The 23,433-nt window shown below is 34.9% G+C and overlaps 1 protein-coding gene across 13 annotated transcripts in view; it reads left to right on the top strand.

Moving 5' to 3' along the window:
- The window catches only part of AKAP9 (A-kinase anchoring protein 9), a 120,868-nt gene that overhangs the window by 58,207 nt on the left and 39,228 nt on the right, over nt 1-23,433 (top strand). For all 13 annotated transcript variants that reach the window (XM_082323955.1, XM_082323966.1, XM_082323965.1 and 10 more), the window contains 9 exons: nt 2,105-2,201; nt 3,064-3,156; nt 4,642-5,013; nt 5,993-6,217; nt 7,839-7,979; nt 8,534-8,637; nt 9,398-9,603; nt 17,200-17,411; nt 22,842-23,004. In XM_082323955.1, the coding sequence (XP_082180081.1) occupies nt 2,105-2,201; nt 3,064-3,156; nt 4,642-5,013; nt 5,993-6,217; nt 7,839-7,979; nt 8,534-8,637; nt 9,398-9,603; nt 17,200-17,411; nt 22,842-23,004 (1,613 nt within the window). The remainder of the gene's footprint in view (nt 1-2,104; nt 2,202-3,063; nt 3,157-4,641; nt 5,014-5,992; nt 6,218-7,838; nt 7,980-8,533; nt 8,638-9,397; nt 9,604-17,199; nt 17,412-22,841; nt 23,005-23,433) is intronic.

Here is a 23,433-nt window from a genome sequence, read left to right as displayed (position 1 = left end):
AAGCTGAATGAAATGAAGATAAAAGTATTTTCCTTCAACCATGACCCATCAGAACCCAAACATCTGTTTTTCCCTTATTGTTTGATCACAGCCTTTTCTCAGCCATCTGTGTTTTTCTAACTTTCAAACAGTTTTCCTTTCATTCCTTAAAATATGTTTCTAGTCTTGGAAATGGCAAGTAAAATAACCAATTTTTTTCCTCATATGAATTAATACTTGCATATACTTGTTTTGAGGTGAATAAGAGGTCCAAGTTCTGCAAATGTTTATGCATCTGTAAGACTGAGGCTTTATACCATTGTTTTCCACTATCTGCCTTGTAGAATCAGTACACATTTATTAGCCTGAGCTCAGTTTTAAGGGACTGTATGGCTTCTTAATCAATCACTTTTTAAGCCTTTTAAAAAAACATACAAGCTATGAGCATTTTCAAAATGCCTTTTGTGAAATTCTATACTGCTATATATGTGTTGGCCAGGACAAGTTATAAATATTCACATACAATTTCTAAATTATTTTTAAATGGGTAGTTAGTATTCTGATTTGGTCCATGATAACTATTCACCTAAAATACTCAAAACTCATTTTACGTATGTTTAACAAGCATTTAGAACGATTATCAGTATTTATAAGCTAACAGGGTAGAGAAAAAATTTCCCATGAAGATTTGCGTTCTCTTAGCTTTCATACCTGAAGTTCAGGTTTTAAACATTAAAATGAAACTGGAGTTTTACAGGCAAAGTTCCTAGATCAGTACATAAATTGGTTTCTAATAACCTAGTATGGAGTTCTGTCTCACCGCATCTCAAGCCTGAAGATGAGTGTCTTTTAATGGTGTAGTCAGTAACCTGTTGAATGATCTGTTACGTACTCAGTCTCCATACCTGGTTTGTTGCTGCATCATTTAAACTAAGATCTAAGTAGGAGTATAGCTGTGGCCAAGCCTAGGAATTTTTTGGGACATTTTCTTCTGGTCATATATCCTATTGCAACATCAGAAAAGTTAAAAAAAAAACCAAAAACCAGAAATCAATTGCTACTGTTCATTAATCAAATTAAACATGAATGCTAAATGTAATGGGTTACTTTTTGTAGTTAAAAATGTCACAAGTTTTTTTAAAATTACCATTCTGGACTCCATTTCAGGATTACCTAAACCAGCTCTCAGATCTGAGCAAAAGAAGCTTCATGGTCTCTGTAAAACCCTAGTGTAGTCTCACAGACAATAAACTTACCTTCTAACTTAATCTATTTTGTACCCTGTCTTTTAGCGGGGGATTTGTGTCTTTGTGGTAGCAGATCACAAATACTAGAGGAGATTTTTTTTTTTTTTTTTTAGGTTAGTTTGATACTGTATCTTATCCTTTTGGCAGTGTATCTATCTCTGTTAAGTCTTTCTCAATATGTAGTAAAAGGGGAGCTAGAGTTTTGGTGGTATGTGGTGGTGGTTTGGTTTTTACTGATTTATAGCACTCTGAATATATAGAGCCGTTCTGTTGGAAAAGACAGTCTCTGAATAAGTTTCAGCATGTTGTTATCTAAATATAAAATGAATCATGTTGGATTTCTTACTGTTTTCATGTGTATGTCTCATCTATGTAACACAAGAAAGCAAGCAGTGCATCTGTTGATAAGCATCAATTTAAGAGTATCAAAATAAATATAACCATGTTCTAGGTGTTTATGTGGCTTCATACACATTAGCCATTCTGGTTTCTCTCATATCCTTATGATTCAAACAGGTGCTTTTGTCTTCATCTTAACTACATATAGTTATTGAGGACAAAATATATTCAGGTAGCTTTAAAAGTAAATTGTTTGTGAGGTCCTTGGCAAAACTGATGTTAAGATGTGTTACATTGAGAGGAAGAGCTAGCGTTTGGAAGGCAGATGAATTATAAAGACAAGTATATGAAATTAATGACATGGGAAAAGGTGTGTTCTGAAGAAAATATTTGCAGTTATTGGTCTTTAAATATATATAATGCATATGTATATTCATATAATGCATATTTGAATAGAGAAAAAATAAGGTATATTGAAATATTGATTTTTTTTTTTTTTTTTCCTAAATTTCTCCCCTCTGCTTCTTTTACCTTTTTAGTGTATCCACAGATTCACAAATAAACCTAAAAGAAGTCTTCAGGGAAGTGAAGTGCACTGAAAATCTTCATCAGCAAAAAACAGATGAAGCACTGGAGGTATATAACTCAGTTGACAGCTAATACACATTTGGTCAATATAATTTAGACGCTTTGGGTTCTAAGATGAAATTGAAATACGGACTAGTATTTGGTACTAGTAAAGTAATTATCATATTAGTACGATGCTATACTATTAGATGGTCCATGTTAGAGGAAAAAGATTTAAATTTTGCTGAAAAACATTTCTGGAAATTATGAGCAATAAAGCTTGCTTTATTGATCCTGGGGTTTAATTTTTTTTTTTTTTTTAATTTCTTTGAAACAAGACATTTGGTTTAGGGTACTTCTTACTAAAGTGGAAAAAAATTAGTGTTCAAATTCTGGGATTTCTTCAGGAGTCTTTTAAAATATTGTGACTTTTCTTTAAACACTAGTTATGGAAGAATAGTGATTTAAGTGAAATCCTAGTACTTTTTAAGTAGCGACTGCAGAGTTTTTAGAAGAAATTTTGAAAAGTAATCCCAAAGATCTTAGAAACCAAATGCAAATGGAAAAAACTCCATACATTCCTCCCATAGTACTGCTGGAAACCTGGCTCAACAACTCTGCATTTTCAAAAATAGTTATGCTGTTTTGTACTGTGATCCTGTGCTTTCTTACCTGTTTTTTCTGCATTTGACAGTTCAAATAGTGCTGCAAGAACAGTTGTTGCAAACTCAACTTTTAAAATTAATTTTGAAGCGGAAACAAGGCAAAGTCCTTTACCCAGTTTTTTTATGTTGTGGTACAAAATTATGTGATTTACATGAAATGAAGATAACCTAATTGAGGAAGAAAAATCTCTGTCAGGTTGAAACTTTTACAATTAATGAAATAAAAGCTCAAATACATGATCTGAGATTTCATGTTTTTCTTACAGCTTGCTAGTGAAACTGAAATGCAGAACGATCTGGATGTTGTTCAATTACTAGAAAAACAGTACCAAGAAAGATTAGAAGAAGAAATAGCAAAGGTATTATTTTTATTTTGTTATTTTAAAATATGTTTAAAAATACTGTCACTTTCATTTGCCGTTTCTGATAATTCAGACAGTTGCAATAGCATATGCTAACTTTTGATTTACAAGGAATTGTTTCATTCTAAATCTGAAAGTGGAAAGTCTTAAAAAAAAAAAATCTGAAACATTTTGGTTTTTTTTTTAGTTCTCTCTCCTGTTCCTAACTCATAATTTCATGTAGGGGGGCGGTGGTGGTGTTTTGCTTTAATACTTCGAAGGAAATAGACAACATGCAACCATACACTTGACACTAGAATTTATTTAGAAAATCTGGAGGCTTAGAGAGTGGATTTCTTGCTACTTTAGGCTTAACAGCTGCTCAGTTAAAAAGATTTTGCACTTAACAGTTTCACACTATTTTCTGATCATATTTTATTGTGCATTTTAATATGTTCTGTAAAATGCATAGTTTTTATTTGGATCTGGTGACTTTCTCTAAAACATGAGAAGTAAAATTAAGATTTTATAGGTAGAATATATTCAGTTGTTTGTGGATTTACTTAATTTTGACTTCCAAAAAAGTTTTCACTTCTTTGCAGAATGAAAAATTATCTTTGGTTTTATTATATCACGGCATAAATAAAAATCAAATTAACATAAATTAAAAAGTGGAAAAAAAAATAAAGGAATGCATCTTAAAAAGGTTTGCAATCTGAGTTAGGAAGAATGTTATAGCCAGCACTAGAGGATGACATTAATTTAAGTAATCCATGTTTCTGAAGTAAAAGTTCCATTTCTCTCCTCTCCTGCCCTTTATGGGAAAGCAAAGTACACGATTGGCTAGTGTTTAGTTAAGGGCTGTTTAAGTTCAAAAGACAAACTCACATTTTCTGGAAAGGAAGAGTTAGTTGTTTTCTTTTCAAGTGTAACACTTCTGTATCTCTTATACTATTTTTTTCCACGTTTTTTGTAGCTTATGCTATAACTGGCTGTATTCTAAATCTAGAAAAGAACTGCTCACATGGTTGGAAAAGGGGTTTATTTGTATTAGAAGGAGATACTTAGCAATACAGAAGTTACCAGCCTGTTGTAACTGAAACTGCAGCTGTTTAATGCCCATAGAAGTTTCTTTCCAGTCAAATAAAATTCCTGTGCAGAGTATCAAGCATACGGCACTGCTGTCTTTATACAGCCCAAAATTCCTTGTCAGTGAAATGTTTGCAAAGGATGCTTGGTTAGATAGAGGAACCTGAGCACAGCTGCACTTGTGTCAATATGCCAGGGCTTTTTACAGTCACCTTATAGAATTATAGATTGATAAGATGTCTATGTTCTTTTGCCTTTCTGTTTTCTTCTGTTAAAAAAAAATATAAAATAAAATCATAGTTTGGAACTTTTAGTACTTTTATTTATATTACTGATGGTCAGCAATGAGATTTCTTCAGCAACAGGAGATGCTGTGAAGCATAAACTAATACAGATTTTTTCTTATTTATTCAGGTAATAGTGTCAATGAGTGTAGCATTTGCCAAACAGACTGAATTGTCAAGAATTGCTAGGCAGAAGGAAGAAGAAGCACAAACACAGATTGTACATCAACAGGGAATGCATTTTGAAATTAAAAAGCAATGTAGTGAAGAAGAGGTTGACGGCACTCTTAGAAAGGCAACAGAAAAAGGCAGTAAGCATGAAGAAGAATTGAAATCACTTTGCAAGGAACTCACTGAAGAGTCTGGTGAGATCAGCTCACTTGGAGAACAGCTTCATTCTAATAGGGGGCCTGGTTGCATATTAGGACAGACCACACATGAATCAGTGATTTCTGAAGAAATTTTTTCCCATGTCAAAGGAGTTACGGCGGAAGAAACACTGGTAAGCATAAAAAAAAAAATGGCAGTGTGTAAAACCATATCTGAACAATCTTTCCAATGGATTTACAGTTCATTTCAATGAGAAAACTGCAAAGAAAGATATTAAGAGGAAAATTCCATTTAAATATTGCCCTTTGCCTTTCAAAGGGGTGACAACTTCAGACCTAAATTATCTACCCTTATTTCTTGTGTTCTACCTGACTATCATAGCATTATGCTATGCTGTGAGGAGAGGAATGTGGCATTGGTTACATGAAAATAGATTATTTCATAGATAAAAATGTATTGCAGGCAATAAATTGTATAAAGACTTTTTGTAAACTACGTTATATTCTAGTGTTTTTACAAGGAACAGGTTAAAAATAGTGTTTAAAGAGTTTGAGTTCCTTGTGATAAAGGATATCAGCTGAACACAAAAATTACAGAAGTAATATGTAAAATATGTGCCTAGCATTTCACAAACATGGGGTAGGGGGTAAGGTATGGAATAAATATGATAAAAAGCAGTCATAAATTTTGACTCCACAATTTCATCCCAAGTTTAATTTTTTTTTTTATTAAATTTGGCACTAGTTGAAGCAAAAATTACACTTTCAAATTTGTGTAACAGTTAAATATTCCGATCTTGTATTATCTTGATAGTGAATAAACTGTAATATTCCTATTTGTATGATACTGCTCTCTCAAACTTCTCCTGTTGTACACACACACACTCAAACACTTGTGTCTGCCACTGCATTTTCCGTTGAGATCCCCGCCAGCTAAAAAGCATAAGAGTTAACACTGTTCACAGTTATTTTAAAAAACTTGTCTTTTAAATGGAGAATAATTCTAAGCCTGGACCTTCCAAAAAGCAGGCAACAAGATAATGCTTTTGTGATAGCTACTTTAATTTGTGAAAGTATTTTCTAAAATTTATTTAAAAATTTACTAGAAACTGTCATTGAACGTAAAATGCTAAAATAGTTCCATTATTTCAGCGCTACAGTGAGAGGATGGCATCAGACACAGAAACATCAAGTCAGCTGTTGTTATATGAGGAACGTTTGGAAGACATGCGACAGGAGCTAGTACGGCAATATCAGGAACATCAGCAGGCAACAGAATTATTGAGACAAGGGCACATGCAGCAAATGGAACGTCAAAAAGAAAATCAAGAGCAACTCTTAGCAGAGCTTGAGAGTCTTAAGGTGCAATTAGCTGAGGTAATATGGGGTTTGACTCAATGAGTTAACATGGGTTAACAAAGGGACATCACCAGGCAGATTTATATTTATTTCTTCTTGTATCTCTCTGTATATCGAGAGACACACATGTATTTACTACATGCATGCACACACACATATCTATTTGTGTATGTATATATACAAACACGTATATGCATATATGTATAAAAGGCGTATTTCTTTAATCAAAGCTCAGTCAGTGATGGATCAATTTAGACTTCTGTAAACCTGCAGAAAGTCTGCAGTGCTGCAGAGCAGCCAGAAGAGTGAGTGAGTGAGTGCAGATGTATTGTAAACCATGCCATCTTCCAGATACATGGTCCTGTGCAGGATGCAGGCTAGCATCTATTTACATCAAGGAAGGCACTAGCCATGGCTAGAAATACTACAGAATTCATTTTTCCTCATCCCCACTTGAAGTCTGAACTTGAACAGTATCGGTGGTTTCCTGCAACAATGTGTTTTGGCTTCTTTTCTTTTTTTTTTCTCCCCCCCCCCCCAATTGCGGGGGATGAAGTCCTTACTGACTGTTGAAATGAAACAAAATCGGTGGGGTTTGGTGGGAAACACCACTGTTTCTTTGCCTTTTAAAACTTAACTTGCTGTCACTCTGCATCTATTCAAAGCCTATAGTGGATATGTTCATTAATTTATCCTAATAATTAAGTCTTCAAAAATAACGTCATTTATAGAATTGTCTTCAAGGATCCCTTCCCTTGAAGGACAAAGTAAACAGAATCCAGAAGAATTTGTCTTGCTCTGATTTAATTTCAACAATGTAACTTTACAGAAATGCACATGGAAATAGTAATCAGTGAATTCCAAAATTCTTTGATTTCACTGTGGAGCGTGCTTTAGGTTCCTTCAGACCTTATCCAAACCTGGTTCTGTTCTGTTTAAGTTTGGGCTTAAGGAGCTGGGGAATCTAGAGTCAGTCACTTTTATCCTAGGTGTCATTCCCAGCAATGTCAAGTGTCTCTTTCTCCTAGCTGCTTTGTAGGTGTCTTTCTATCATTTATCCTGATAATCTTTCCTTTCAATATATACATCCTTTCTCCTTTTACCTTTTTGTCAATTTGCAACTGCATCTTTCATTAGGGGTTGCAAATTCCTGAAACTGATGAAAAACATTAAGTAGAACTTATGCCGCTGGCTTTTCTCCAGTTTTTAACACCAAGGATGGTTTATCTGTAAGAACAGCATAGGAATGCATGCATTGCATTTAAGCCATGAACACTTCCAGCTCTTCTAAAAGAGTGTGTAGGCTTTTTATAAAAATAATTTATTTTCATATTTTTTCTTGTGCAAAACATGTACTATAGCGTGTAATATTGGAAATTAACCTTCCAGTTTGCATTGTAACCACCATGTTTCATAAAGAGAGTACAAATTGTATGAAAATCTTAAAGAAGGTGTAAGATACCAAAAGTATTTGTTAGCTGTATTCTGTTCTGGAAAGCTTTCAGTGTCTTTGTAACCATTTAGAGAAGTAGACTGAAATTTCGTTGTGCAAAATATGTAAAAAATGTGAAGTGACAGAACTCACTAATACTCAGAAGCTTAAAAAATTGTATGTGCCTCTATAACACTTCTTCCTTAGCGTGTCTCAATGGAGAATGACAGCCTGTTTGCAGAGAGAGAGAGAATGCTTTTAGAAGAACTGGAATCATTAAAACAACATTCTGTACCCGGAAAAGAGAGGCTGTTTTGCGAGCTACAAAACAACAGCACACAAACAGAGGTAAATATGGACTTTGACTTTCTTGGCAGCTGTGGCATGTAAAACCAGTAAGATTCCTTTTTGCAGCTACTCTTTTTATCTAATATATTTTCCTAAAAGATGTTGGTTATTGCTTAAACAGAGCAGGTTTAAGAATCAAGAGGTGGTACTGGTAGATATAGTCTTTTACTTCAGGTAAGCAGAAGCTAGTTTAACAGCTTGAAGGTGGGGATTATTGCTATAGCTATTTGCTCAGGTAAACTCACATTTTCATACTGCTGTAGCAACACCCAACAGAAAGTACAAAGACTGTTTAATCAGCATAACAAAGTTCTTTCTAATAGGTCCTGCCTTGGATTTCCTGATTTGTTTTTATTTATGTTTTAGTTAACTTTTCCACGTAGGAAGAGTATTTCTTGATTTGTACTTCTTGGTGCAGGAGTTTTATTAACAAAACACAACTAGTTTAGGTTTTAAATTTCATGTTCTACTGCGTATAAGAAGAATATGTTTGTTCTGACATGACAGGATTTCTGTCCTTTTTATCTTCTCTTCCTCTGCAAAAACTTACACAGAATGAAAATGAAAACCAAAACGATGTGAGAGAGCAGATCTTTGAGGATGAAGATGGAGGAAGAAAGCCTGATGAAACATCTTCAGCTCTTCTTTCTAAAGAAAGGTGCTTAGAACTGTTAAGAAAACATATTTTTTAAAAAAATCTTGAGAATCATGTTCTTGTTGTTAAATTAATAATATTTAAAAGCTTTATTCTGACCAATGATAATGGCATTTTTTATTCCAGATAACCATACTTCTAAGTTTACATACTTTAGATTAAACAATGTCTTATTTTTTATAAAGCCTAACAATGTAATGGCATAGAGGATGTGACAAATCTTAACCTATTTTACTATATCTTTCATATTACACACATATAGAATCATATACATCATTTATACACATGTGTATTTGTATACCCATTGTATGTAGAGATAAGAAATAAGTTTATAGATATTTTTAATAATTATATTAATATAATTGTTGTATTTGATAATACCTTTTGACTATTGTGTAGCTTTTTTGATCTGTGTAGATGAACAATCTTTTTAAATGTCACTTTGAGAAAAGAGTAAGTTTATAATGAATCCTGGGCAAATGTAGACCTCTGTTTTAAAAGTATAACTAGATAAAATACCAAGATAAAAGTACAAATATTGATAAATAGTTTGACTTTTTACATATTTTGTAAAAAGAACTGACTTTTAACACAAATGTGCTTTTAATATTTATGTATATGATGTAGGTTTTAGTCTTAAAAAAGAAATCTTAATTTTACTGTTTCAACTGCAAATCTTTCCTGGTTGCAAGTGTGTATAAGGAATAAAAACCACTTTAAAAGCAGAGGAAAATCAAAGGACTGATTAGTTTCTGTCCTGCAGGCATGTTTTTCAGAAGGCTAATGAGAAACTCATGAAGATTCTTTTAGAAGTTGTGAAGACAACTGTGGCCATGGAGGAGACAATTGGTTGCCATGTTCTCGGGTTACTGGATCGGTCTGGGAAAGTCCAGCCTTCCAAACCAGCTGGATGGGATGCAGAGCCAGAAGAGTCAGTAAAACCATGTATTCGTGTGGGATATGAAAAAGGTACTGCTTGTATGGTTTTCTATTTCATAACAAGTAGCATTTGCATACTTTTATTATATATTTAAATAACCTTAGTTTTGAAATTTTAATTAAAAATAAACTTTTTTTAAAAAACTATGTCATTTGAATGCAGATGACATCTCTGATTAAGAGACAACATTTCAGGAGTTGTCTGGGTTATGCCCCAAGCCACTTATCTGAGGTCCTGTTGTAAAGCCTGCAACAGAATGGGAAAGTGATGGAGAAATACAAAAATAAATATGTTCCTGTTGAAGGAGGCGAAGAGAAAGAGAATGAAACATAGCTCCATGGCATCTTGCACCAACTTGACACCTTCCTCTGTATGTGTGGGGAATGGGAACTGGTGTCAAAGGCCACATCTCTACTAGTGCACTTAATGTACGTAGGGACGTTGCTGGTCACTCTGGCCAGCTGGCATGGGACAGCCAGTATACATGCTTGTGGACTTTCTTAGCCTCCTAAAGAGGATGGTTGCACGCAGCCTTTTGGAAGCAGTTCCAGGAACTTTCTAACTGCCAAACCTTGCCCATCAGCTGTTTGAAGGAGTGCTAGTTGGCACAAGCCTAAAGGAGCATTTTAACATTGTGGTTAATAGCTTACCAGTGTCTTAAGAACTCTCCCAGGCTCTGTTTAATTTCCTGTGATTGTACTAAGATAGCGTCCATTCATTTCTCTTTTGGGCAAGAATAGGTGCTCTGTCATATTGCCATTTTGGTACCCATGGTACAGAAGCCACCGTAAGGATGCGTACGTTCACCCTGGGTCTTATGGGGAGGCAATGTGCAACAGATCAGTTCAGCCTAAAACACATTATACGTCTAGTTTTGGCTGGAATTTTAACTACTGTGAATGAGAAAAAGAACTGGAAGTCAAATACTACATTTCATTATTAAGAAAGAATCTACTACAAAGTAAATAATACAAATGGTAAATGAAGAAGAACTTTACCTCTTTCATTCAAAATGTAGGTTATTAAATATTATTGATTCCCTCTGGCTTTAAATATAGGTCACATTAAGCCTTGGGGCAAATTAAGAAAGGATGTATGACTTGTAGCACAGTGACATCTCTCTCAGTTGATTACTCAAAAGGCTCTGTGGTGAAATGTGTACAGCTGCAGTCTAAGGATTCTTGAATTTTTCAAGTTAAAAGCACTTTTATGCCTCTATAGTACTGCTGTTTCATGAAAAAAACCCATAACTTTTGTTTTCTGCACATTTCACTGTATTTAATTGTGAGGAAAATTATTTTTTGAAAACTTGGACTTTTCAGGCTTTACCTCTTTTCTCCAAATTTTAGACTGGATAACTAAGCTTCTGGCCTTAATTTTTGATACTTGTCCAGGAGACCTTAAAGACTGAGAACATCTGCTAGTATAATTGAAGGAATCACTTCTTTCAAAATGGAGTATTCTTGCCCTTTACTTTGGGGTGGGAAGTCAATAGAGTTTGCTTATGTTAAAGCAGTTCAAAGTATCTTCAACAACTGGTGACTATTTTCCACGCAGTCTCCTAGCCAAATGGTAAAAGGAGCAATAACCAGGCTCAAAGTTTACCACCACCTCCTTTTGTATTCTGAGGTAGTCCTAAATGTTATGTAAACTGCATTTAAAATGAGTTTTCTATATTAAAACCAGCAATTTATAAATATTCTTTTTATTCTTTGTGTTCTCATTGTATAGTCTGCAGTGTGTAAAAAGCATTGGGGTTTTCACAACATACATTCCCCAAAGAAATAAAAACGTGTTCTGGTTATGAAGGCAGCGTTCACAGGCCATGACTGTTTCGTGTACTGTGGTGTTACCTACTGCATTCAATGAACCTAGTTCATAGTTATATTATGCCTATCCACAGAACATGTGCTGTTGCTTTTCTCCTTCATTCTCATATACTGAGAATATTGCTGCCTTTTCTCTGACAATAAATACATAACTGTATGTACAAAGCACTAATACATGATTGTTGCCCTTTGCTACTCTCGTACGTGCTTGCTCTGCACAGGCATGTACAATGCACAGTACACGCATTCGCTTTTTGCCTGCTCCTGCACAGCAATGTGCGTACTTGTATTTGTCGCTAATTATTGTCATTAACAATTCTTAATATGGATTACTTGCGTTACATATACGTAGAAAAACACAGGTAAAAGAGTAGCTTTATTTGGTATTTTAGGGTGGGCATAATATAGAGTCATGCCTAGCTTTCGTAATACTACCGTCTGAGTGCCCAACAGGCCCTGTAATTGGAATGTATTGTTAATTTCTTGCGAAGTCTTCTGGTGAAAGAATACTCTCTTAAATAGAAGAGAACTGTGTTCTGTTCCACTAGCGGTGAAGGTTGACCATTTTAACTCTTGTGTTTGCTATTAGTGTATTTTGAAGAGGCACGTAAAGATTCACTCTTCTGTAACAAAGCAATTTGTCTGTTATTGTAATGCCCCCCTTGGTACAGAGCTGTTCACATACCAGTTTTTTATTCCAGTATTCTTTTTTGCATGTTTCTTTACATTCAGAAATAATTATGAAAGGAGGAGAAACCAAAGAAAAGAGTGAGGATTAAAGAAGACCCAAGCTTACAGTGGCTGTACTAGGTGAATGTATAGTTTGTAATGTATTTCTGAGGTTGTATTCACAATTCTCTTTTTTTCCTTTCAAAATGATACAGCAGCACCCTTGCTGTGTACATGGTTCTGCCGCTGGGGTCAGACAGTCATAGTAGCAGTCACGCTGGTTCATCAGCTGAAGAACTTGATCCTTCTTCAAATGGAATTAGATGACAAATTCTATTAGTGTTTTCAGCAACAGAACTGTTGTTATTCATTTCCTATAATTCCACTGAAAGGCCTGAGAGGATATAAGCTTTTAAAATGTTTTCCCCATTGTTTTCTGGAAGTAAGAAGTAGGTAGACAGTACTTCTATATTTTAACCTGTGCACGTTATTGTATTTTCTAATACCTAGCCAAACAGATCTTCCTTTTTAATTACTTAGGAAATTTGCAGGAATAAATTTGTACCAGTAAAAATCTAATAATAAGATAGAAAAACATAGTGTGTTTAATAAAATGAATTCTCTCTGACCTTCTGAATGTAATCCATATTTATTGACAAGCAAAAGTCAGCTTATGTTTTTGCTGAGTTTCAGCATTTTAAAAAGCTGAATCATTAAGGTCACATACTTATAACCACAATCTGATTTATAGAGCATATAGAGCTTTATCTGGGACTTTGCCTAAGTTATTGGCTAACACAGGATTTTATTCCTAGCAGAGCAAGTAAAGTTCAAATTTCGGTCATAAAACATATCACTGGAAGCGAACAGCATTTGTGCAAAGTAATCCGGTGAGTTAATTACATCTGGAGATTTGGGCCAGAAATTATCGTGACAGAGCCAGCAGGCTTTGCTGTTCTCCTCCCTCAGATGTTGTGTGTTGGGTAGAGGGACTGCAGTAATGCAGGTTGCTGTGCGGTTACGGCGTTCCTTGAACATTAAACGCTCTTACCTACTTTCTGAGCTCCTGGTTTCTGAACAGCGTACCAGGAGCAAGGTAGTAAATAGCTTTATACACTAAACTGCCATAGAACTATTTTTTTGTTTTCAACTTGTAACCCCTAACCTTAATTTCTCAGTGGAATCCCAGGAGTAAACCGAGATATTAGCTCTACGTGATGCAAAATATGTATTGCTTCATAAATGTCAATTGGCAGCTCATAAAAAAACTCCTGTATCTGAAACTTCTGAGTAAGCACTGTATAATTAAGCACTTTTCTTAAGATCTAGTGGGCCATGACATCTGACGTGCTGAACTGCAAGCTTCGTGGCAAGGAATATGAATATATTATTATGAATATATTCAATATGAACCTTTGATGGGGTTTGGTTTTTTTTTGGTTACAAAGAGAGAGTTTACACAAGGAGAAAACATTTTTACTTGGGCCAGTTATATTCTATTTATTATTTTTTGTTGACTGAAAAAGAAATTGGGGGACAGAGAATTTGATTTTAGTTCTGTTGGAGTGGGAGATTGAACAGCATTATAAGGATTAGGAAAATGGGGGTTAGGCATTCAAGTGCCAGGGGCAGTTAATAAGGCTTGACAACATTTTTATTTCTTGCTTCCACCACTGAAAATCTTCTGGAAAGATGCTGTGTACTAAGACCATTTTCAGGGGAAAAAGATACGAAGATTTCACTGTGCAGTTAGGAAGACATTTAATGTGAACTCCTGTTCTTAAGTGCCACTTTGTAGAAATTATAATAGTAGAAATTATAAACTGAGCATCTACATTTATAATTTGCCATTGATTTTTCTATTCGAGTTGCCAACCCTACAGTATAAACAGAATTATTACAGGTTTTTTGTGCGCTTGATACTTTTTTTTTTTTTTTTTTTTTTATCTTTGAAAGTAGTAAAGTTTCCATGTGCCAAATTATACTTTAGGTGACAGCGCTCTTTTTTCTTTCATCACTTTTTATAGTTATATTTCAGGTATATTATGATGTTTTGTTCTGAGATTTTTCATATAACAAAATCATATTTTAACATTGGTTTATTTTGTATTTATCCAGAAGAAACGGAAGCAAGTTACAAAAGAACTGACATAAGCAAAACAGAAGTTTAAAATCTTGTCATTAGTTCTTGGAGGCCAAATTGTACTGTTCTGGTCACTGGCAAGAAGAAGTGATAATATTAGTGATACTATTAACGTAAGAGACGTACTCTGGACCTGGCTTTTAAAAAACTGCATTCTGAGCAGGCATCAATGGTTTTAAGTTTTTCTCTAAAAGTTTCCAGACAGCCAGAAGTTCAGACGATTTTGCAACAGACTGCATATTTCTGCAGTTATTTTGTATAATGTTTATTTTTGTATTTGACATACACTCATCATCGCACAATTCAGCTGTACCTCTCAAGCAAATAATTTACTAAAATATAAGGGTTATAGGACATGAATTATGGGTTAAGCCTCAGAAGGAGAACAGTAACATTACATAGATAATATATACTCCATCAAGACAGAATTAGATTGTGCAATAACTAATATGTCATTGTTTTATCTTGTTTATAGCTGTGTTACTGTACTGTGGGCTTTTATTTTTTGAGATCTCTGAAGCTGAGCAGGGTCTTACCTGGTCAGTACTTAAGATGGGTGGCCTCCAAAGAGCATCAGGTGCTACAGTAAGTGTGTCGGTGGCTCAGTAGGGAATATGTTTTCCTTCAACTCCATCTTTAACCAATACTTTGGCACAGCATTTGGAAATACTTATGCTGCCAGATGTCCATCTTAAATGAAGGTCCTTTCTACTGTGAGGATATTAAAGCTTCTGCATCACTATTGATATTTTGAGACACGCAGAGCCAGCCCACATTTGGGTGGTGAGAAATCAGAATGCCATTGAATAAAAAACGTGAAATTGTTCATTTTGCAGCCTTCCTTACACTGCAGGGGGATGGAATATTAGGATGTTATGGGAAAGCCTTTATGCTCTACAAAGCCACTGCCAATATTTAGTGTGCTAGCGGAAAATGACTGCCAGCCACTGCTAGGGTGACTCTACTACCGTATCTTGTGACAAAGTTCCAAAGTGCAGTACTCAAAAGTGCTTTGAAATCCTGTGTAGATGAAAGGGGCCATGTGAATGTATATTCTATTCATCTGGTTATTCGTTCCATTCATGCATATAGTGTGCTTCTGTTTTTTTCCCTTTGGAGTGTGAAAAGAGTTTGTAACATTATATCCCACATATCTAAAAGGAGATATGAAACAGTAATGATATAGCTAGAAGAAAAAAATTACTAAATACATCTGCATTTAAAAAATCTTACCAATTATAAGATAAAAGTAAACAAAACAAAACAAAGCCTTTCTAAATTTAAATTGCTGTAGAGTGGTTTGTTTTATATGGGTCATATGTAGAGCTGCATCCATAATGAAATAAAGGCATAGATGTTATAATGAAATAAAGGCATAGATACTATTATCAGAATGTTTGCAGGTATAAAAGTATAGTAAGTAAACCAGGTGGTTAATCATGTTGCAACTTGTTAAAAAAAAAAAAAAAAAAAAAAAAAAAAAACCAAAAACTAGAATCTGACTTTCTTGCTAGGTTGAAACAACAGCAATAAGAGGACTTGTATTTCCAATGTTATTTGCTTGCCTGGTTAAGAGGCAGGCATAAGGAAATTGTAAGAGCAAGTATAAGGAAATTGTACCCAACAAGAGTACTAACTACATTTTTTAATGGCAATTTGTAAAATTGACCTATTATAACTTCATTTCAATTTCTGTAACTAAACAAACTGTTCCAGTTCAGCAGTCACAATTCATGGAGTAACCAGGAACTTAAATTCAAAGATAACCCAGTATTGTGACTTTATTTCTAAACAGGCATTGACTATTCTTATCTCATTTAGTCATACTGCTGTTTCCCAAAAATAAGGAATTTTTTTGAGAAAACCTTAAGCAAAAACAACATCTAATTGTTAAAAAAACCCACCAAAACATTTATTTTATTTTAAATATATTTCAGAAATATATTTCATTAAAATAAACTGTCATTTTTCAAAACTTTCCACAATAGCATTTATTCCTGACATTTCAAATCTAACAGCCTAAGGACATAACACTTCTTCATTTTTAAAACACGATATCAACAATAGTTATCTACCACTGTGATATACTAGTGTATTGTGATTTCATATGAAAGTGTGATTTTAAAACATCTCAGGAGTTTGCTTTCACTTGTCTTGCTTAAATACAGCCCTGAATTCTAAATATGGCAAATTTACTGTTTTCTAGATGAATTGCTATCAGTTTAATACCACAGGCAAACTTTGTGTCTCCTGCTTTTCGGACAGAATGGATAATGCCCTCAAACTGGATCAGAGCTGAGGAAGGTTGAGATGTAGGCAGGTGCCAGGCAGGCCATCAGTAGGGACAGTTACAGTCCCCCTGCGCTGCACCTGATTTGTTCAGCTACCTATTTTAATCAATTTTCAGTTCACTAATAATAGTGCAGAATTTTGATGTTCTGTATTCTAGTCTGTTTGTCCTGAGAAGTTGTCTGAATTACGTGCGTGTCTTTCCCTTTACTCACTTGAGTCTGTGCTTTTGAGTCGCTAACTTGAACAGTTTTGCGTTAGTGCACACTAACATAGCTGGGCATTGGTGAAACAGGGACTGACAGTCTGTGGTTTTCTTTTTATTTTTTTACCTGGTTGTATTTTAAAGACGATCTTGCAAGTCGTTATCGCAAGTTATTCAAAGTAGTAGGGGTTACTGATAGTAACAAAGGCTTGAAGATGAGCCTCAGAGCCCAAAAGCATACCGAAAGGACGTCTAAAATATTCTGTTAGTATCTCCTTTTCTGTTTCCCTTCTGCTTCTTTTTAGTTAACAGATCGTGTATCTTGATTGTGTAAGTTTTAGTGTGCAATATTTCCCTTTCTGTCTTTGTGACCAATACAAATATTTTAATCGTTTTATGACTTGTCTTTCTAATTGTAACTCAGATGTATGGTTTTTCATGTTTTGAAGTGCTAAGAGTCTGTGTGAAAAGGTAATCATTGTTTTTCCAGAGTCCTGTTCCTCATATCATGGTAGCAGTCTGGGAGATGAGGATGTTAACATGTGGTCAGGAGCAATGGATGAAGGACTGCTGAGCCAACATCTTGCAGAAAGTGGCGTGGAAATAGATCCCGAAAATGAAGAACTCATTCTGAATATTAGTTCTCGACTACAAGCAGCTGTTGAAAAGCTTCTCGAAGCTATCAATGAAACTTCAAATCAGGTAGGGTGATCTAATAGTGAAACATTTTCAATTTTGTGTCTCGATTTTTTTTGTTTTTTCTTTGTTTTTCTCCTGAATGTGTTTTTATAAGCCTAAAACCTGTAGGCTCATTTTGAAAGCCGAAACAATACTTCAGGTGCCTATGCCCAAAAAAGCCCGCTCCAGCACGGCTTCACTGATGAATTTAGATTCATGTTAGAAATCTGCTTTGGACTGCAGAAGAAGCCTGAATTTGGGCATGTTTATCAGTCTAGGGCACTCTTTCCTTGCTCATACGGGTCATCTGCATTCTGCTGCAATCCAGAGATGAGGCAGGAGGTGTCAGGGCACATTGAGCTGGCCCTTGTGAAGAGGGAGGATTAAGGGGAACTGTGCCCCGTTCGCTTGACAAACATTTTAGTCAATTGACTGGCCAAAAAGGTGGAGCTCTCCTACTGTCTCTTCCAACTGTGATTTAAGCATGGCCAGTTAAGCACATATCCACCTCGCTATCAGAAAAGGAGTCTGCGCTCCAGCTGCTCTCCAGTATTTGAGGTATGTGATCCATGAATAGTCTCCAAAAAAAAAGCAGTATATGGGTACTCCTTTCTGTTTGCTGTTGAGGTACTTTGCATGGTGGGGTGTTAGTTGCTCTCTGGAGTACTTCCCTGTTAACTGAAATGGGAGCTATAGACCTAGCTCGGTCAGTTCTCATCACTCTGCTTGTATCATGTGCTTGACTTTTAGATTATGTGCATCTCAGTTTGAAGGTATCAAATACTCTGTATCTTACTGTAACTTTTTAAGCTCTCTTGAAGAACTCAGTCTTTAGAGTCAGCTCTTTAATCTATTTGAGACTAGAATGCAAAGGATACAGTGTGTTTTATGCTACAGACCCACCTATTAGTTAACCTAGTAATGATATTACTCAAAACAGTCATTGCTTTCTTGTCTCTAGGTGTAAAATGTGTAAATCGTAACTACTGGAAATGAAGGAGGAAAAAAAATCTGTGATGATGAAAGTAATATGAAAATTCAGCTGTCTAATACTTTAAAAGTTTTAAGCATTTAAGTATTTGTTGCTTTTGAAAAATACTTCAGTAATGAAGTTGATACTCATTTCTTCTTTTTTTAAAAGAAAAAGATAAAAGACTAATTTGTGACTTACTAAAGTTAAAAGTAATTTAAATACAAATTTAGTGAACCCTCCCTCTGGCTTACTAAAGCAAGTAGTCTGGTGGATCTTGTGAAACAGTTTCTGTATTGTGTTTATTTGCGAACTCATTCTGCAGCAGGTCTATTCTGCTTGAGCATGCGTTCAATTAAAAAGAGAATTTTGGCTTTTTGAGGTCTTTTTTCAGCTGAAGGCCCTGCATTACATAATAACGAAAAAGGATGCACAGATACTCCAATATATGGAGTTCTTAAAAAAATATATAGTTAAGCATTTGTAGGAACTCTTGCATTTAAGGAGCAGATGATACAGACAAAATCAACTTCAAGGTTTTACAGTAATTAAGAATTCATGTTGCGATTATAAAAGTATTGTCAATTATTTATTCCACTCGGTGGTGCTTTTTTTTCTGAACATTTCGCTGCTGATCTTTAACTGCAGTAGTTTTCTACATAGCCCTAACTTATTTTACTTTTGTGGCTGATATTTTTGCAGTAAGTATTTACTTTTCATGGTACCAGTGAAAGTACTCAGTGTATTCTAAGCAGCTTATTTTTATTCATTGTCAATTGATCACGAAAGTTTATTTTCCCTTCATAGCTTTGTAGCTGAGACCAATACCAGTAACAGAGTTATGTTTTATATATATATATATACCGTGTGTGTATGTTTTGGCTCAAACACATACACACACATTTTTTTTCCATTAATATGGATTATACAAACATGGATTTATCCCTGTTGATCATATCTGTTTGTTTGGGTTTTTTTTAAAGTTAATAAAATGTTAGTCTGTTTACACATTTTCCCACAATATTAAGTATAAATACTGACATCTTTTCTGGCTGTTCTTTAGAGGTACTTTGCAAGCATTCAAGCTTGTCTGCTTTGCAATGTCTGTTGTGTGCTTCCTGGATTATATACAGCTCCTGTATATACCAAGGGTTTGTAGGTGACTTGACGATGATTTTTAAATATTCAGAAACTGAATACTTTATTTTTTCTACTCTGCGGTATTTTATAATCTAAAACTAATGACAGGCAGAAAAGATTTTAACCTTTCCTCTTAATCATCTGTGTTGTGCATACAGACATGTACCCATCTCTTAAATAAACTTAAAAGAGTGAGAGAAACCTGGCAAAATCTTCAAAGGAACTATTTGAGACCTGTCTGAACACACACTTTCAGACCTGAAGTGCAGTTTGAATCTTTTCAGGCAAGGCATGTAGTGGGTGTATTAATTCAAATTCCACCTGCTGCTGTTATGTATAGGTAAATAAATCAGGCCACTCCCTGAGTTCTTTTGGTTGGGAGATACTAACAGGCAGCCTTTAAACTAGCAGAGTTTGAGAAAGTTCTTCCTGTTGGTTTAACTCCAAGAGCAAGAATGAAGGCAAATAATGACGTATCTGTATTTCTCTTGAATGGGAAATCATTTTTAGTTTCTGTTCTGCTAGCTTGCTTGTCTGCTGCAGCGTACTTGTGCCGGTAAAAGAAAATCATGCTTCCTTGCCTTGGAAATTACCTGCCAGCTGCTATTGGAAGATTTCTGTTGCTTTTTCATGTGAAGCTTCTCTAAGAAGGATTTTTAGGAATGACCATACGAAGGTTACTCGCACCTCTCTCTATTTTGGATTAATCCGCTCCTGAATTACTCTGCTTGAGAATGTGATCTGAGGCTTCCTGCTGATTCTGAGTAGGTTTGTCATCGACAGTGCTGATATGTGTCTTCAGACTGTTAAATGTCTGTGTTCTGTTACAAATTCTTGTTAGAAATTTCTAAACCCAGCCTAGCTAGTGCAAAATACCTGTGCGGCAGTTGAGAAGACAGCAACAGCTATATTTTTCGGAATGGATTCTTACCGCACCTGTTGGGCATCCAATCTGCTTAGTGGTTTGTGGACTGAAGGCCAAGAAGAAGATATATACGAGGTTGAATCTCGTCTGCCTTTACCATATCCTTTTCCTTTCTCTGAACACTTGGATGAGAATAATTCTGTAGTTGTAAATACTTCAATTTTTCACTTCAGCCACAAAAAAAATGGTCACGTTTTAAAAGTTGTCTCTAAAATCTCCTTACCTACACCTCCCTATTCAGTAAGTATAAAAGTTTTTAAAAGAAATTGTATTTTGAACCAGCTTAAATAGAAGAGAATGCAGTGAAAAATGATATAAACTTGTCTCTATCATTAAAGTTGCTATGTACTGGTGACAGGCTTTTTTCCTAGAATGTTTTTCATGGGCACTGAAAAAGCTTTAATTATACAATTCTCCGTTCATTTCTAACAAAAAACATTTAACAAACACAGAAATATATTGAATTAGAGAGATTTGACATCTCTTTTTAAAGCACTTCAGTGTTACTTATTAAGTTACATTTTTCTCGCTGTGAATGATTTGGGGGGTGGGAGGGCTGCAGTCAGGTAAAATTGTTCCTTTATAGCTTTCATGCACTGACGAGTAACATTAACTAGCACAAGCTTGCTAATGGCTTCCAGTGATCCCATGAAGAAATTTTTGTTCTTGAAAGATCATGTTCATGTTTGTGCTTCTTTTTGGCTTTGCCCCATGATATTTTTAATAGTACCTTGAGCTGTCATTACTGGAAAGAGCTAGAGAATAATTTTTATTCTGAGTTTTACTTGGAGTATTTGATGCATTTGAGTAAGCCATTTTTATGGTTGTCTATGTACAGTAAACCCATCATATGTTTCCCTTTTATCTGAGATGGGTCTTTCATTAAGCACTTCAAAATGTAAGAATAAAGTAATAATATTCTGTGATTTTTAAAATATCTCAAACCGGTGCAGATATTCAGCTGCAGTATTTATACCTTTCTTTAACTCCTGTCAGAATAAATAATTCATGTTAATGATGTCCATCTAAAAAGGAGTGCTATAGTAAAGAAATCAAGTATTTAAATTCAGTGATTATAAAAGACAATGTATTGATTATTCAGACATTCTTTTCAAAGTGCAATTTTATTTATAAGCGGATAATTTTGTGTGCAATGTTCTATGAAGTGTTCCCAACCCATTTTTCTGACATTTTAAAGCAATGTAATCATACTCATGAACTTAGCTGGAGATGGTGAGAAAGCTTTTATTTTTGAAGAAATTGAGAGAAAGAATATGTTTATAGAAGCTGTAGCAAAGCCACAGATGTTACTATCTTACAAATATCTGCCAATATCCATAATATTAAAAAGGAAAAGAATATTAAAAGGAAAAAAAAAGGGAGATGAGCAGGAAATATGTGTTATTTCATTTTCTGACATTGTTCTTATTCAAAATAAGTTGTTTTACTTTGAATACAAGCCACACAAAGAACTCATGCCTGGTTCAGCTCTGACAATTTGTATTTGCGTCCCTCAAAGAGGGGAATGTAGGCTGTAAATGTTAACAGTTGAGAAGCAGAGAACTTGGTAATTGACTCCAATTTGCTGTTGTCTTAGATGAACATTTTGTGTAATCAAAACTTCTAACATTAATGTTCCTTCTTTACTATTTTCCTTTTGTTATTCTAATTTTAATTATTTTTGAAATTATTACTTTGGGTATGTCTAAACTGGGCAGTACCTATACGATTTTATGCATTTCAGTCCTGGTTTTGCAGTAGTTTAGGTTAGTGACATAGTGAGGTTGTGCTACATCTGCAGTAGTAAGCATTAAATGTTAACCTATCAGAAAAGCAGAGAAGAATAAAAAAATCCTTAATAATTCTTTTAGGTGGACACAGTTGGAAGAACCATTGCTTTACTGCCTTGTTGGTTGAAAAGTACAATATATTCAAAATCGATGTTTTCCTGGTGTTCTCATTTACCTTCATCTTAAGGAGAAAAATAGCTGAAGGACCACTTGTGTCAATTTATATCAAAACTTCTGCCAGTTTTATGCAATGTTTTTCAGCCATTCTAAGTATATGGTGGGTGATAGCTTACTCGTATTCGGTACAAAACTCATGTGTATAGAAAGGTGAATCTAGTGTAAACTCATAAACCAGGAATTACCGGAACAAAGACACGGATTTAGCCAGGTGGCTCATTCGGTTCGCTATACTGACAAAGCCTATTTGCTTAGACTTTCGTACTGAGTCAATCTTCCTATTGTAGTCTGTGAATGTGTGTTCAGTAAAGATCTTATCGAATGTCCCGTGAAGTTATGTGAGACTTCTCATCATGCTGTAGAGCAACTGTTAATTAAATAGGAATGATAGAATCGTTATTTATCAGAAAACCTTTGGTTTATCTAACTTCTGTAATTTTTTCCTGTGGTAGCTTGAACATGCTAAAATTATTCAGACAGAACTCATGCGAGAGTCCTTCAAAAAGCAACAAGAGGCCACAGAATTTATCAAGTATCAGGAAGAACTACAAGAACGTCTTAATGAAGAAACCAAAGCCAGAGAGCAGTTGGCTTTGGAGCTTAGTAAAGCTGAAGGTGAGTAGCTTTTTTGATGAGTTGTTGAACTTTGCACTCACTTACCTATTAATTGGGTAAAGAAATTGCAAATTAGATCAATTTCTTGGCAAATTTTAGAATGTTATCAGCCTTCTGGGTAGTTATGGACAACATGACCTGTGGAGGTCCCCTCCAACATCAACCACTCTGTAATTCTGTTTTCCAACTTTGTCTCACTTATTATTGTCTGGCTTATTAAAATAATAGGTTGTATATGTGTTATTATCCTCAAATTTAATTTATTTCATCATAATGTGTCTGTTTGTGCAGACAAGCTTAAATATTAACAACTTAGAATCATAGAATTGTAAATAGTTGAGGATGGAAGGCACCTCTGGAGTTCATCTGTTCCAACCCCCTGCTCAAAGAAGGGTCAGGTAGAGCAGGTTGCCCAAGACTGTGTCCAGT

The sequence above is a fragment of the Platalea leucorodia genome (assembly GCF_965183815.1).
Source record: "Platalea leucorodia genome assembly, chromosome: 1".
In the NCBI taxonomy this organism is placed as follows: Eukaryota; Metazoa; Chordata; class Aves; order Pelecaniformes; family Threskiornithidae; genus Platalea; species Platalea leucorodia.
This window is presented reverse-complemented; position numbering and strand designations above follow the sequence as displayed.